At 40.8% G+C, this 15,227-nt stretch overlaps 1 protein-coding gene across 1 annotated transcript in view; it reads left to right on the top strand.

Moving 5' to 3' along the window:
- The window catches only part of Hs6st2 (heparan sulfate 6-O-sulfotransferase 2), a 112,979-nt gene extending 97,973 nt beyond the window's left edge, over positions 1 to 15,006 (top strand). The window contains exon 2 of the mRNA XM_031359249.1: positions 11,810 to 15,006. Within this exon, the coding sequence (XP_031215109.1) occupies positions 11,810 to 12,749 (940 nt within the window). The 3' untranslated portion in view covers positions 12,750 to 15,006. The remainder of the gene's footprint in view (positions 1 to 11,809) is intronic.
- Positions 15,007 to 15,227: the final 221 nt, after the last annotated feature.

Below are 15,227 nucleotides of genomic sequence, written 5' to 3'. Positions count from 1 at the left end.
GTTTATAACTTGTCAGTGTTTAAACTTTCTACTCTGTCAAAAATTGTGGAATGTTCACATGGTCTCAAAAAAAAAACATGATTTATATTTTACAATATACATTGGTGTTAGATTTCATGCACTATAAATTTACAGTTTGAGATGTGTTGAGCCTGAAATGTCTCTTGGATTCCAGACATTTCAGTTTGCTGTTGAATTGCTCCTGGCATTAGCATATTGTGAATGGGAAGGTGATGGTGAGGGCACGCAGCCCTTGGCTTCCCAGTACTTTCCTACTGATTATGACAAGCATTCCCTTTTTTACCTTAAAAGGGGAACATGACTGTCAACACTCCCTTATCTACATAAAAGACAGATCTCGAATATACAGATCATGTAGCCCTCTCACAGGGCTTCCCACGCTAACCTAACTTTAAAGATAACCTCTGCCAAAGCAGGAGCTTGACATATTCAGTCCCTCTCATCTCTTGTACTCACACCAGTTTGCTGTTGAATTCTTAGGTAAAAAGGTCGGATGGCAGACTAACAAGTTTTCTTTCTTTGTATTGTCACTATGAAGACAGTGTTACTATAGTAATGCTGTTACTGTACTAATGCTGATTTGCATGCACATGCAGTGTAGCTATGTTCGTTAGGATGTGTGCCTTTGCTGGCTGGAATAACTAAAGAAAACTCTCTGTGGGGATAGGCCCGCCCTTGAGATTTTGAACACTTCTAATTCTTTCCAGTTGAAATGGTTAAGAAGGTCTATATCTCCCCACTAAAGCCAAAGTTTGCATTTCATTTTTCTCGGCACCTTAAAACAATACTGGGGCTCGTTAAAATCAACCCCGAGCACAAGAAGGCAAGTCTTCATTTAGGAGAAACTTTCCTCTGTGCTGTTCTGGAAATGAGAACAATGCTAAGAGAAAGCATTCTTCCTGACTAGGTTTCCTCTAATGATTTCTGCAAAAGAACACTGGAGGAGGTGCCTGCCTGCATGACAGCGTGTATCCAGCAGACCCTAGGTGAATGAGTGGGACTGGCTGTAGCCAGTTTAAAATTGCCCTAAATAATATTTATTGACCACTTACCATGTGAAAGGGCCATGACTTGATTCTATATATAGTCCAACTTCAAGGACTTGTAGCTGTGAAAGCCTTGGATCCTATTCCTAAGGGTTCATAGTCAGACCACAATATTGCAGGGTTAGTCCCAGTCATTTAATAACCTGTCATGGCCAACTGATTCCTACTTCAGTTGTCCTTTCCCTCAGCAGGCTGGTTTTGTTCCTGGTCTATGGCAACTGAAGCAGTGTACAAGAGTTTGGGCTCAGAGCTTCTATAAAATTGCCAGATAATCAGGATCTGACTCTATGATTTTGAAGGATGTCTGACTTGAACGTTTTCGCTGAATATCCTTATCTATATAACAACACCAGCAGCAATACTAGTAACTAATACTTTTTGAGTACTACCTTTTAAGCCCCTCAGCTTCTAAGGTCAAAGGAGCATCTATTCCCTCCATAGATGTATAGGTTCTGAATCAGATGTCACTGAGGTATCAGTTGTATTATGTCCTAGTGGAAACAGAGAGCATGTTGTATTCTACATTTTGTGTTGGCCAATAAAAAGACAGAGGAGAAACATTGGATTTCCAGGTTAAGTATAGGAAACATCATCTGAAGAGTGAGACATAAACCATAGCAACCAGAGAGGCTGCTTAGAAGGTTCCTTGCCTGTTTCTGATGCCATGGGTGTGAGATTTCCACTTTGAACTCCCAACTACCCATTTTGGCATTGGAAGAAGGAATAGATCCATTTCCTATTGCTGGCATCAGATGCCTACCCTCAGGGCATGTCAGGTTGGCATGAAATTTCACATAAAAATAATAGAAAGTCTCAGAACCCTGAGAAATACCTTATTGATTGGAAGGAGTTCCTTGAAGGGAAGTTAGGTAGCCTGTGTTTGTTAATAAATTGGCAAACTAGTGTGCATGTGACTTAGAGAAATTCTATCCCTCATGCTCGCTACCACTGCCATGGTTTACCTCACGTACACACTAAAGAAGGCTTTCTTCAAAAGTTCTCTCCACCTCAAAAGCACTTGGGGTATTAAAGAACCACAACTTACAACATAATTTTAGAATGTAAAAGTAGAGGTGGTGGGGAGGTGGAGTACGCTGCAAAGCTTTTCATGATGCCAAGCAATTGAGTGGATTCTGGGGAAAGACTGGTGAGCACAGGTCATAAAGCTTGGAATTTCACATCTTGTTTTAAAAAAAAAAAAAAAACAAGCACAAGTTTTTTTTGCTGGTTGCAAAACCCTTTAGATTTATGTACTTTGGAACCTGTAGGGCTTTGGGAAAGAAGGGAATTGCTTTTTAAAGTGTTAATACCCCCATGATGGATTAGGTGAAGAATGCCGTCTTGAATTCGAATTTATGCATATTAGAAGTCTTTCTTTTCCATAAAGGAAATAAAAAGTAAATCATTGTCTGCTCTGTAAAACATGTCACCATGCTTCAGTTTTAGTGAAGGGCATTGGTGATCTGATGAGGTTTCCCATAGCACAGATAGATAGGCCCACTGCTAATTAGCAAGAGATGGGAGATCAATTGTTAAAATGTTATTTTATACACAGAGAACTTGTTCTCTTTGGTGAAGAACAGCTAAAACCTCTCCAAGAAGAGCAGAATACAGCCATATGTTTCTTAAAGACTGGGAAATGTCTAGAGACACCTGCCATTAAGAATATTTGTTGTTGTCTAGGTGTCATAGAGTATGCTACACCAACCTAGATAGTATAGTACAATGCATGCCTAGGGTGCATTTTAATCTTGAACAACTATAATACATGAGTTTCATCTTTGACAAAAACAGCGTAACTTATTTGGTGGGAATGAGACCTTCAGCCTATTTCAGGTTGGTTTTCTGTTTAATAGATGTTCCCTTAAGTGACCATAGTAAGTTTCAGTCATCCTATAGCTCTGGACAGGACAGAATTGGTCCTGTCCCACTTCGTTTCCTAGGTGAAGCAAGCCAAATTATGAGCCCAGAGTATTAACTTGAAAGGGTAAAGTACAGGTTCAGCATTCACAATATTTGAGACTTCCAGTGCTGGGGAGACAATGAAATGAAATCATCGGTATCAATGCTCTGTGTAGCTCACTATCTGCAAATGTGATGGCTCACTGTTTTCACTAGATAAAGCTTGACTACGAAGTCACAAGACTGTTGTGGCAAATGTACCAAAACCAGAACATCTGAATGAGCGTCCACCCGCTTCAAAGTAGTCCCCTTGCGAAGCCCCACTCTTCTTTAATGAGGCTGCTGCCATTGCTGATCACAGCGCTTATGGAACTCCTCTTTGGGGACTGCCAATATATGAGGCACACAAGAAAATCAATTCAAACAGCAACTGCGAGTCCCATCAGAGGCGTATTTGCTTTTAATTCAATTTACTGCACTTTTATTTAGCCTAGGCTTACATATTAATGTTGTTTGAACTGAAAGTCATCCTGCTTGCTTGGACTTTGTTATTTACTTGCACCGAGAGGATCAAAGCACTTACTTTAGACCTTTTTAGCTGAGGATGGGGACCAGACCTTCAGCATTAATGACTCAATCACATGTATACCCCCTACCGTCCATTCAGTTTCCTTAGGACCACCAACTACAGTTCCTGTTTTTCTATCACTCTTCATTACTCTAAAACCAAGGGAAGGTGTGGAAAGGTTGAGCTTTCAGGAAAAATATCAGAAGCAAGCTATAGGTATAATAAAATTTTGCTCCTATTGATTTGGCTTAAGAAACTGTTTCCTTTCTTAAATTAACTTTTTATTGATCACTCCTATGACCTTAACTGCTATGAGTTTGCTGGCCTTCTTCCATTTAAAAAAAAAAACTGACTTTGATATTTATTTCTTCTATGGTCTGTGTAGAAATATCTTATGATGGCCTTTTGTGAAGCAGTGTCCTCAAAGAAAAGCCGATATTTACAGCTTGATACTCAGAACTTTGTTCAGGGAATGGTTTCTGGATGGCTCCTGACAGAAAAGAACATGCCCAGAGATTCTCCAACCAGAAGCCTGGGCTTTCTTTCTCCTAGGGCTTTACTTGGCTGAAAAGACTTCTGATTGATGACACTACACTTAGGCCAGGGACATTTCTAGCTCCACTGTATCAGCTCCAAGAGAGCTCACTAATACATAGGCTCCAGAGCCCTGAGACCCAAGTTTTGGAATAGTGAACAACTCAAAAAGTGCCTAGAGCAGTGGTTCTCAACCTGTGGCCCATGACTCCTTTGCAGGCAGAATGACCCTTTCACTGGGGTCATATTTCAGATATCCTGCATATCAGATAGTTACATTACAATTCCGAACAGTATAAAAATTGCAGTTATGAAGTAGCAACACAAATACTGTAGCTGGGGGTCAGCACAGCATGAGGAACTGTACTAAAGGGCTGCAGCATTAGGAAGGTTGAGAAGCTCTGCCCTAAAGCATGATGGTGGGGGTGCTAGGTCCTCACATTTGAAACCACTCCTTTCAGTTCTTCTCAAAGCTGGAAGTCCTAGGGTTTTGTCCCAGAACGGGAATGGGGAAAAAATAGCTTGAGAAATGACTTTGGATTATGTTGTTCCTCTCAGTCTCCATTTTGTAATGCATAAGTGACAGGCACAAAGCACTCCTAGCTATGAGCCTATGGTGAGGAAGTGCCTATGCTCAACAGCCAGACCTTTCTCCTTATCTGGGGATAGTGAGTTCTTTAAACGTCAGTTGAATGTCCTCTTCATTCTCAGGGACTCTCAGCAACTTGTGGCTTCTGGGTAAGGCCTTACATCTCTCAGGGCCTTAGCTTCCCCTGCTTCTAAGATGCAGGGCTTGGATCAGATGATTCACTGCTGCAGTGGTGTCTTCTTGCTGTGACAATGCCAAGCTTCAGTAACTTACAACTTAGGTTCTTACTGCAGAATCAGTAAATGGTGAAGCAAGGAAGAAACTGTGGTTGTTGCTTTTTACTGGCTTACATTTTAATATCCGTGATCTTCCCAACTTCCTTTCAAAGAAGCCTACTGCATGAAGTCAGGCACATCAGTGGAATATAACCAGAGCTCCATCACCAGTACAAAATGGTATATCTGCTACGAAATAGTGACATCTAGTGGCTTTTCAATATCAAGTGCTACGATACACAATTTCTTCCTAACCCCCTACCCCACAAGCTCTGTTGCTTTGTCTGCCTTCATTCAATACTCTTTCATTAATCACTTACTTTATGTCAGACATTATGCTAGGCCCAGAGGAGCTCATATTGATAAACAATACATATTCTCTAGTCTGCAAAGAAAGAGACAGTAAAATCAGTAGACAATCATAGCATATTGTAGTGAATGTTCCAATAGGAGCTTTCCAAGACAATCAACACAGAGGCAGGGAACTTATTTTGTCCTGAAAGGTTTCACGGAGGGGAAAAACATTGAGTTGTTGAGTTTTGAAGTGGTTGTTGTTGTTAACTTTTTTAAACGTGGTTTATACGAAGGACAAATCCATGTCATCTGAATGAGTGAGTAAACTATATACCAAGGCAGGGGGCCTTGGAGAGTTGTTGACTATGATAAACTTGAACAATGGAAAGTATTTTTATATCCTTGAAGCAAAAAATATAGAACAGAATTTCTCAACTTGTTGCCATTCAGGGGGTGGGGCAGGGATAAATGATTCTTTGTCTTAAGGTGCTTGGCCTTGTAGAATGCTTAGTGAGATTCTAGATTCGATCCATTGAAACCTAATCCTAACTGCTCCTTCCAGTTGTACCTGTCAAACATCAATTTTTTTTTAAACTGTCAATACTCCCGAGTTAGCACAGTGAAGGGTGTGTTCATTGGAGATTAGACTGGTCAAAAAGAATGCTAGGCTTCACATGGTTATATGTAATGCAGAAGACCTGGGCTTTTATAAATTTTAGAGTGCGTTATGGAAAGGACACTGCAGAGTGACAGGTCAGATGTATTTCTTGTGAGATTGTGGTAGTAGCATGGGACTAGCTGCATAAAGGTACCCTGGGATGCTGCTGTAGCCGTGATACAATAGAGAAGTGATACAGGCCTACCACCTGGGTAGCAGCGCCAAAATCGGCTTTGAATGACCTACTAAGATTCAGGATCAGCAGGATTTAGGAAATTGTTTAGATATAAATAATTCCTGAGGCAAAGGAATCATAGATTGCCCCTGAGTTTCCCACTTCCACAGGCTTTTTACTGGATTCTCTTGTCTCCGTGATGTCTTAACAATGCCAAGACATTGTATATATGGAGCAAGCTCACAGCACGGTAAGCCCGACAAGATTGAACACACTCATACACAAGTTATGTGAAGTGAGTTTGTTCATCGTAGACTGGCAGAGAACATCAAAAGCAGCCAGGATCCATGGTGAGCTAGTCTGCCAAGAACCAAGAAATCTACCTGGGGTGCACAGGGTTTCAAATGTGCATGCTGGAGGCAAATGTGGTGGCAGAAGGATGGTGAGTTGCTGGTCAGTCCGGACTATATAGTGAGTTCCAGACCAGCTTGAACATTTCAGTGAAACCCTGTCTCAAAAAAATATTAACTATGTATACCTCCCTTAGACCACAGTAAAAGACCCCAAATTCAGGCCTGCACTTTATATCTGGAAGAGAGTGCGTGTCATGTGCAAATGGGTAAAGTACACTGAACTTCTAGGGTAATGGAAGAGAGTCTGGGCAGTTCCTCCCTAACTGCAGATGTTGTGTTTCTTAGGAAGGACAGGAACAAGGCCAAGGCTAAGGATAAGAGCAAGGCTGGGGCGGTTTCAGGCAGTTCTTTCTTATCTCAGAATATTACATTCCAAGCACATTCTGCAGTTATCCCAAAAGCTGCAAGCAAGAAACAAGGGAAGATTGGGTTAATCCAAGGCCACCTGGAGGGCAGCTGTTTTGAAATAGGAGGTGGCCAGCTATGGCTGCCTGCCTTGTGCCACTAGAAGTGCCATGGGCATACACGTGCCCTGAATGACAAACAGGCATTCTATTAACCTAGGGAAACTGATGGAGAGTCATAACTCCAATTTCACAATGTGAAACCTGTTCATTTTAATTAAGTGACCCGTTTGGTGGCAAGACAATACTGTCCAATTATTACTGAGTGAAACGAACTGTGTATGATTTTCCTGGGGATGAGCTTGCCTTGCTCTTTGAAAATTAAACCAGTCTGTTTCACAGTACCAGTTGGGTTCATATCAATCTGAAAGGAGATTTCTAGCAAATTCCACAGACCTGCAACATTGTGTTCTATTTTAATCAGTGCCTGGATGCAGACATTACCAACAAGAAGGAAGTATGCTGGCTATACTGGGGGATATAATCAGAATCCAGATGCATTTTTTGAGAGGATTGAGTTTCCTTTAAAAGGGAGACGTTAAGCAAGGTCACCAGCAACCTACATCCATCCAGGACGACTGGATTTCAGAAGTCCTCATCAGTTTCCTGGGTTAATGGATTGTCTGATCATTCGGTGCACCTGTAGGCCCATGATGCCTCAAGTGGCACAGGGCAGTTCAAGGCTGGCCACCTTCTACTGTGGGGCCAGAAAGATAGCTCAGTGGGTAAAGGCACTTACTGCCAAGTCTAATGACATGAGTTTGATCGTTAGGGCCCACATGGTACAAATCCTTCTACTTCCTCCTGAAAAATGTCCTCTGACTTCCACACAGGTGCCATGGTATGCACCTGGCACAAGTGCATGCACATATGCACAGATACACAGATATAAACAAATAAAAAGAAATAAATAAACACATGTATACATACATGCATGCATGCATGCATGCATGCATAAGTCGTGTGTATGTGAAAAATAGGGAAAATGTGTTTGCTATATCAGTGGTTTGCCATGGCCTCCAAAAGGCTCACTGCAATTTGATCTGAGGGCACAGGAATAGAAATGCTGTCAAGATGAGGGAAGCTGTTCCTTCTTGACATTTATTAAACTATGCCCAGAGGCCATGTTCAAATACATTGGGATATATTCAGAGGTAAACAACAGGGTGGTAAGGACCTTAAAGTAATATAGAGGTTAGGGGACAACCACAGAGCATAAAGGGAAGCTTTGGGTCCATAAATGCTGCCGTCAGATGCCTAACTCAAGATTGCTTGTCAGAATGTGCCATCAAGCCTACTCCAGGTCCCCAAAGTTATCCTCCAGAAACCTAAGAAGCACCTTTGACGTAAGCCCACTCTCCCTCTCCATTGATTTTTGTCTCCAGCTCTGTGATAAATGCATATGCCTCCCATACTATGGCGCCTAAGTCCTGTCTCAAATGACCACCGTTCCCTCTCCAGTTCCTGCCAGTCTCCTCTGCTGCCCAAAATATTCTTCCACTCAACAGGCTGCTTTACAAAACCTGTCTGCCATTCATTGTTCTTGCCCTTCTGTCTCTTCTTCTTCGTCTCCTTCATCCTTTAGGCGAGCATCAGGGTGGTAGCCTCACATTCTGTTCTTGTTTCCATTTGCTAACCTGTATGCTGTCCTGGGTTTCCCAGATTCCTCTACCATGGCTCTATCTGCTTCCCTGGTGTTTTATTCCCACAGCCTGAGCACAGTAGGTACCAAGAGGAAGTAGGTACACACTCCCGGAATATGTATCCATGTTTCTGAATTTATTGGCTTCATCCAAGTCACTTATTGGCTATTTCCTTTCAAGTTCTTCTGTCAGAATACTAAACATCCTATATATCCTTAGTCTGGCAAAACCTTCAAGGTGTTAGTTTATGTTTGTTAATGAGGATACTCACACACATGCATGTGCCAAGAAGTCAATGTCTATGACTTTTGAGACAGGGTCTCTCAGTAAATCTGGATCTCATTGATTGGTCTCATCTGGCTGTCCAGTGAATTCCATAGTCCCACCCGTTTCTGCCTCTGCAGTTGTCGAATTACAGACACATACTGCTACACCTAGCTTTTTATGTGGATTCTGGGGATCTGAACTCAGGTCCTCATGTTTGCAAGGCAAGTACTTTACCAGCTGAGCCCCCATTGTGGACCCCAATGTAATGTGTTTACTTGTTTTCCAACCTCTGTCCCACAAGGTAACTTCAGAGGCATTCTCTGCAGCATTGGGTGCTCCCAATTGAGCCCTTAGGTCATTGAGACTGTTTTCCCTGGAAGGACTGGGCTATTAACATAATCTCCAGTATTAGGTACCTGGATCTATGTAGCTTGTGTGTGTGTGTGTGTGTGTGTGTGTGTGTGTGTGTGTGTGTGTGTGGCAGCAGCAGTAATACTACAGTTTGAAAATTAAGACTGTTCCCTCTGTCCATGTCCCTGTTTTATACTGGAGGTATTTGATGCAGAAGCTTATGAGATTCCCACATGTGTTATATGAGGGACTTTTAGAGTAGTCCCTCTTTGTTGCCTTTTAACTCTTTTCATATGTGGTTAGTGCTATTAAAATAATGACCCAGACACTTGTCCTGGTGGTTCGCACTATCTGGTCTGAAAGGATAAGCTTGGAGGAGGGAGAGCCACAAGCTTGCACAGTGGTGCACTCTAAAATTTGCCAATATAGACTTAAACCAGCAGAACGATTAGGGTGGGAGGGCTGTCAGCCAGGCATGAAAGGAACTTCATTGTGAGGGTTAACTCCCCCCTACCTACCCCCTGCCCAGAAGCCCCCATTACAGTGCCAAAACTGGTTAAAAGGTTAATCCAAATGTTTCACTGGATTAAATAAATGTCTTTTTTCCCCCTAACAAACAAGGCAATTGCCACTAAAATCTTGACTTGTGGCTTGCATAGAGGCTCCATAAATACTTTCTGAATAAACACAAGAATGAAGGAAACGCAAAAGTGAGTGTGGGAGGAGAGAGTCCATGGAACTATGCTCATCTGAATTCCTAAAGGATGCTGAGAAGCAGAAACTGCTACTCTGCAGTAATGGGTGTTCTCAGAGATCCATCTTAGTGGCATCGATGGTATTTCAGTGATGACATAAGTTATGTTGTAGAATAGGTTCAGAGAGATAAATGAAGATACTGTTTGCCCACCCTTCATTCCTGCTTCCAGATTCTGTGCCCGATGATTGTTTATTCCATGAAAATGTATAAGGCGGTTTTAAAAAATAAAGAATACTTTGCTGTGATATTTATAAGGCATTTGTGATATGATCGAGGGTTTTTCGGTGATGAGGCATGTTCCCAGCCCTGTCCTCCTTCATACTTGAAATGGTTCCTTAAATAAGCATTTAAAGGACTGCGAAAATTCTGTTTTGAATCAGGCACATTGGCTAAAGTGCAAAGTTGGAATGTGTGGTGCAGTTATAGAAACACAAGGCAGAATTTGCATTCTAGAAAACACTTTAAGTAGAGATACAAATAAGGAAGTATAATTTCATATGAAAAGTCTAAGTATAGAAGTGTTATGGCAACGCAGGGCAAGAAGGAATGCCAGTAGGCTTGGCTTTCTACTTGAACTAGACTTGAAAGGAATGTCATCTCTTAGTCAAAGGAGACTGTTCCAGGCAGATGAAGCACTGTGGATACCCCATGCCAGAAGGCCATGGGTCTGAATTAGGAGAGGCCTTGCTTTGTTCAATAGGCCAGGTAGGTGAGAAGCTCCTCTCTGGTTCCTTCTTAGAGAACATCCATAATTCCTTCAGATGAAAATGACAAAATCAGCAAAGTTGCCAGCCAATCTCTGAGTTTCCTTTAAGAACTATGAATTCTCAGTATTTATTGTTGTTTTCCTACCACAAATATACTCTGGCAATGACCTCGTCCTTCATCTACATGAGAATGGCAATTCATGTCTCACAAGAAGCACAATTGTGGGAGAATTTCTCTCTTTGATTATGCCTAACCACATAGATCTTGATGCATCTGGGGTGTGGGCCACAAGTATAGATATGCTATGTATGTGCTTGAGTGTGTCAGCTGGTAAGTTCTGTTTATGTGGAGAACTTGATCTATTTGTAACTCAAAAGGAAATACAACCATCCAGCAAAGCTTCAACAGTTCTTATATCTGTTTATCTGTTCAGTGGATAAAGAAGAGATATTTTGGAACCTGTGGATGGTACTGTGTAAACAAAGATGGAAAGGAAAGTAGATGCTTGCATATATGCCATTGGGAGCTACATGCCTATTTTAGTCCTTAACTAACCACTGTATTTATTTCTAGGGGCCCTGGGGGTACTCTGGCTGTTTCTACATGCCATTTTTCCAACATATGAGCTATGATATTCTGGCAATAACTAGAATAGAGAGTATCATGTCAGTAGTTTTAATGTGATTTTTCTTTTCTTTTTTTTTTTTTTCATAACATTACCAGATTAGACCATGTTATTGGAAAAATGCTTGTACATTGTTCATAAGAAGCAATAGCATTTTAGCTCCTTTAACAACTCCGTTTCACCCTCATAAGTCATTTGCTTCAGTTGAGTCTTCATGTTGTGATTGGTTTAATAAAAATTTAGGGGTTTAGAGTATGAAATAAAAATGAGTTGCATACTGGACCAATAACATCACTGGGAAGAGAGCAAAGCAGGGCAAAACATGCCAAGGTTGTTATCCAGAGTCTTTTTCATGCCTGTTGTGGATACAGTGTCAGGAAATTAGATATCTGGTCAGACTCCCTGGATATAAAGAAGGGACCACAACATAGTTTACAGGACAGATGCCACCACCAGATCCCTGTCATTCCTCTGTTGTTTATCTTAGTGACCATGAACATCATCTATGCCTCACACCTTCCTGACTGCACTTATGTCAGGCGCACTTCTGACTGTTGGTCTTTTATGCTTTACTCGTAGGAACTTCCATTACATCACCATCCTCAGAGACCCAGTATCACGGTATTTGAGTGAATGGAGGCATGTCCAGAGAGGAGCCACATGGAAAGCATCCCTGCACGTCTGTGATGGAAGACCCCCAACCTCTGAAGAACTTCCCAGCTGCTACACCGGTGACGACTGGTCTGGATGCCCTCTCAAAGAGTTCATGGACTGTCCCTATAATCTGGCCAACAACCGCCAAGTTCGCATGCTATCTGACCTGACTCTCGTGGGCTGCTACAACCTCTCTGTCATGCCTGAAAAGCAAAGAAACAAAGTCCTTCTGGAAAGTGCCAAATCCAATCTGAAGCACATGGCATTCTTTGGCCTCACTGAGTTTCAGCGCAAGACCCAGTACCTGTTTGAGAAGACCTTCAACATGAACTTTATTTCGCCGTTTACCCAGTATAATACCACTAGGGCCTCTAGTGTTGAGATCAATGAGGAAATCCAAAAGCGTATTGAGGGACTGAATTTTCTGGATATGGAGTTGTACAGCTATGCTAAAGACCTCTTTCTGCAAAGGTATCAGTTCATGAGGCAGAAAGAGCATCAGGATGCCAGGCGGAAGCGTCAGGAGCAACGCAAATTTCTGAAGGGAAGGTTCCTTCAAACCCATTTTCAGAGTCAGAGCCAGAGTCAGGGTCAGAGCCAGAGCCAGAGTCAGGGTCAGAGCCAGAGCCAGAGTCAGGGTCAGAGCCAGAGTCCTGGTCAGAATCTGAGTCAGAGTCCAAATCCCAACCCAAATCAGAACCTGACTCAGAACCTTACTCAGAATCTGACTCAGAGTTCAAATCCCAGTTTGACCCAGAGAGAGAATCGGGGAGGTCAGAAGCAGGGCTCAGGTCAGGAGCAGAGTGATGGCGGCACTAGCAATGGCACCAATGACTATATGGGGAGTGTAGAGACATGGCGCTAACTGGCTCTCAAAGGCTTGTGCACACTGCTTCCCAAAGCATCACCAAAAAGATGGCGTGTATCTTCCAAGATGAAAATGTCCAAACACATCCCGCTTCCTTCATTTTGGAAGTTTAAAAAAAAAAAAAAAAAAAAAAGTGTAGACGTTGCCTTTACAGTTGCCTTTTGATTCAGTGTTATACTGTGTGTGGGTAAAACAAATCTCAGTGTGTAATGAAATTGTCTGTTTGGGATGAACTACTTATGAAATCCAAGAGCTAAACCAGACTCACCAGAAATTGCAGTTTACATATTTTAAGAAGTTCTTAAATTAGGTATGGGAGACACAAAGAAAACATGAAATGTGGCCATTTAAACTTATGGCTAAGAAACAGACTTTTAAGTGATTCCGGATACTCTGTTAAAACCCAATCTTGAAAGCACCCCCCTCCTTGCAGGGAAGCATAAGTAAAAACATGAACAGAACTAAAAGACATTCAAAACCGTTCATTTCCTTGTTTTAACAAAGAGCCTATTTAAACAGAAAAACAACTGATGATAAATTTTGCCAAACTGTAGAAAATAAACAATTTCTCACTTAAATGTAGGTGGGTTTATGTAAAAACAATGGCTTTTCAAATAGATCGGGATTCATGTCTTGTAATTTAACAGATGTTTAAAATTTAGAATTTTTCTACCTTCTGCTGATTAAAAGGTTTTAAACAGGGTATATCTCATATTAACAAAGCATTTTTTTCCAAATGGAATACCAATGGAAAGATCCAGTTTCCAGATGGTTTCTGGGCACTGTAATTTCAACAATTTCAATCTTTTTGGCGCTGCTTCTCATTCACTTTAAGGCTTCTCCGAGTTGTGCTCATTCCAAATGAATCCATGTATAGAATTTTTCTTCATCATCTAATCAGCGTGTTGCTAAATCTCTGTGATATTTAATCCTGGACTAAAGTCAGGACTTTCTATAGAACTGTCTTATCAATGTCTGTGTAGTAAGGTCCTTAAGAAGAACTCTCAAACAGGATAATTTGTCTCTTAATATTGCTGAAGTTATTCTTCATCATATTGAACTGAACCTGAATGTGAACTGTTAACTATCTTGTTTATTGTAATGTTTCCAGTGTGGCTGGCTATTTCTGGCCCATGGATCTTTTCTTGTATTGACAGATTTGTATACAATAATAAGAGCAAAAAATTTTCTCAAAGACAACCATAGACTAATCATTAAGATAGCCAGAGTTACTCAATAACACCAAAAGCTGCCTCTTGATAATTGAGGTTAACACTTCTACCAGGTTTTTGTTTGTGAAAGATCAAAAATGAAGAATGTTCTGCAGGAACGTACAAGTTGAGGATAGTTTGATAGTATACATCTGTAAGTAGTATTTTGATGGCTTTAATTACAAACTGAACAAAGGAAGAATTATATACACAGTGTGTTGTTCAATATCATACTGCTTGACAGTTTACACCTCATGGTTGTTGCTACACTTCTATAAGAACTTACATTAATCCCTTGGCTTTCAATTAAACAAGGTGACTAGAAGTGCTATTCATGTTTTCAAGAGGGACATGCTTAGAAGTATGATCGTAAAGTCACATCTGTCATAGTCTGCCCAAGTGCATGACCTGGTTTCATTTGTAATAATATGGCCACAAGTTGGACAAGAAGTTAAATATCTGCTTCTAAAGGCATTTTCTTGACTCTGAGCTCTGTGACAATATTTACAGCTTTTGTTTTGTGGTATTGCAGTGTTGAGAATGATGATACCTAAAAAAACAAAAAACAACAAAAAAAACAAAAAAACAAGGAAAAAAAAACAAAAACAAAAACACAGAAGGAGTTTTTAAAAGCACATCTCGAAGTCAAAGTATTTTAGAATGAACTTATTTGGTGTACATTGTGTTCTTGAAATATTCTGTAGATCACTATGGTATTTCAGTAATTTTAGTTTTAATTGAAAATGATTGTTCTTAAAACTGACAGTGTTGGAAAGCAAGACGAAGTCTGAGCCAGTGGAAAAGCTCATTACAGAAAAAAAAGTGTTGTTGCTGTGGTGTGCATGGTTTGCAGAGATTAAGTGCATTTTCTCTGTCTCTACTGATTACTGTATATAGAGAATGTTATAAATATACATTTTTGTCAGCATCATGTAAATCCCACGATTTCAAACTGTAAACATCTGTTCAGTGGTGTAGCTTTACAAACCGTTCACTGATTTTGTGTAATTTAACAATAGATGTGAAATAAAGTTTCAATTGCAGGCTGTGAGTAATTTCATGATTTCAAGATTTATAGCTAGTAGACATTGTGATAAACAAGCCAGAGCAGGAATCGTTTCTAAGACAGTGTTTTTCTTTACACTTGACAGCTAAGTATGAAAATGAGATGGCCCATTCTAATCCTCACACTGAAATGGCCTTAATTTGGGATGCTTCTTCCTTGGAGGCCATGATTTGAATAAAACAAAATTGTTCATGAAAT

Source organism: Mastomys coucha, chromosome X (assembly GCF_008632895.1).
Source record: "Mastomys coucha isolate ucsf_1 chromosome X, UCSF_Mcou_1, whole genome shotgun sequence".
Taxonomy (NCBI): Eukaryota; Metazoa; Chordata; class Mammalia; order Rodentia; family Muridae; genus Mastomys; species Mastomys coucha.
The sequence above is the reverse complement of the archived record's forward strand: the minus strand, read 5'-3'. Positions and strand labels throughout refer to the sequence as shown.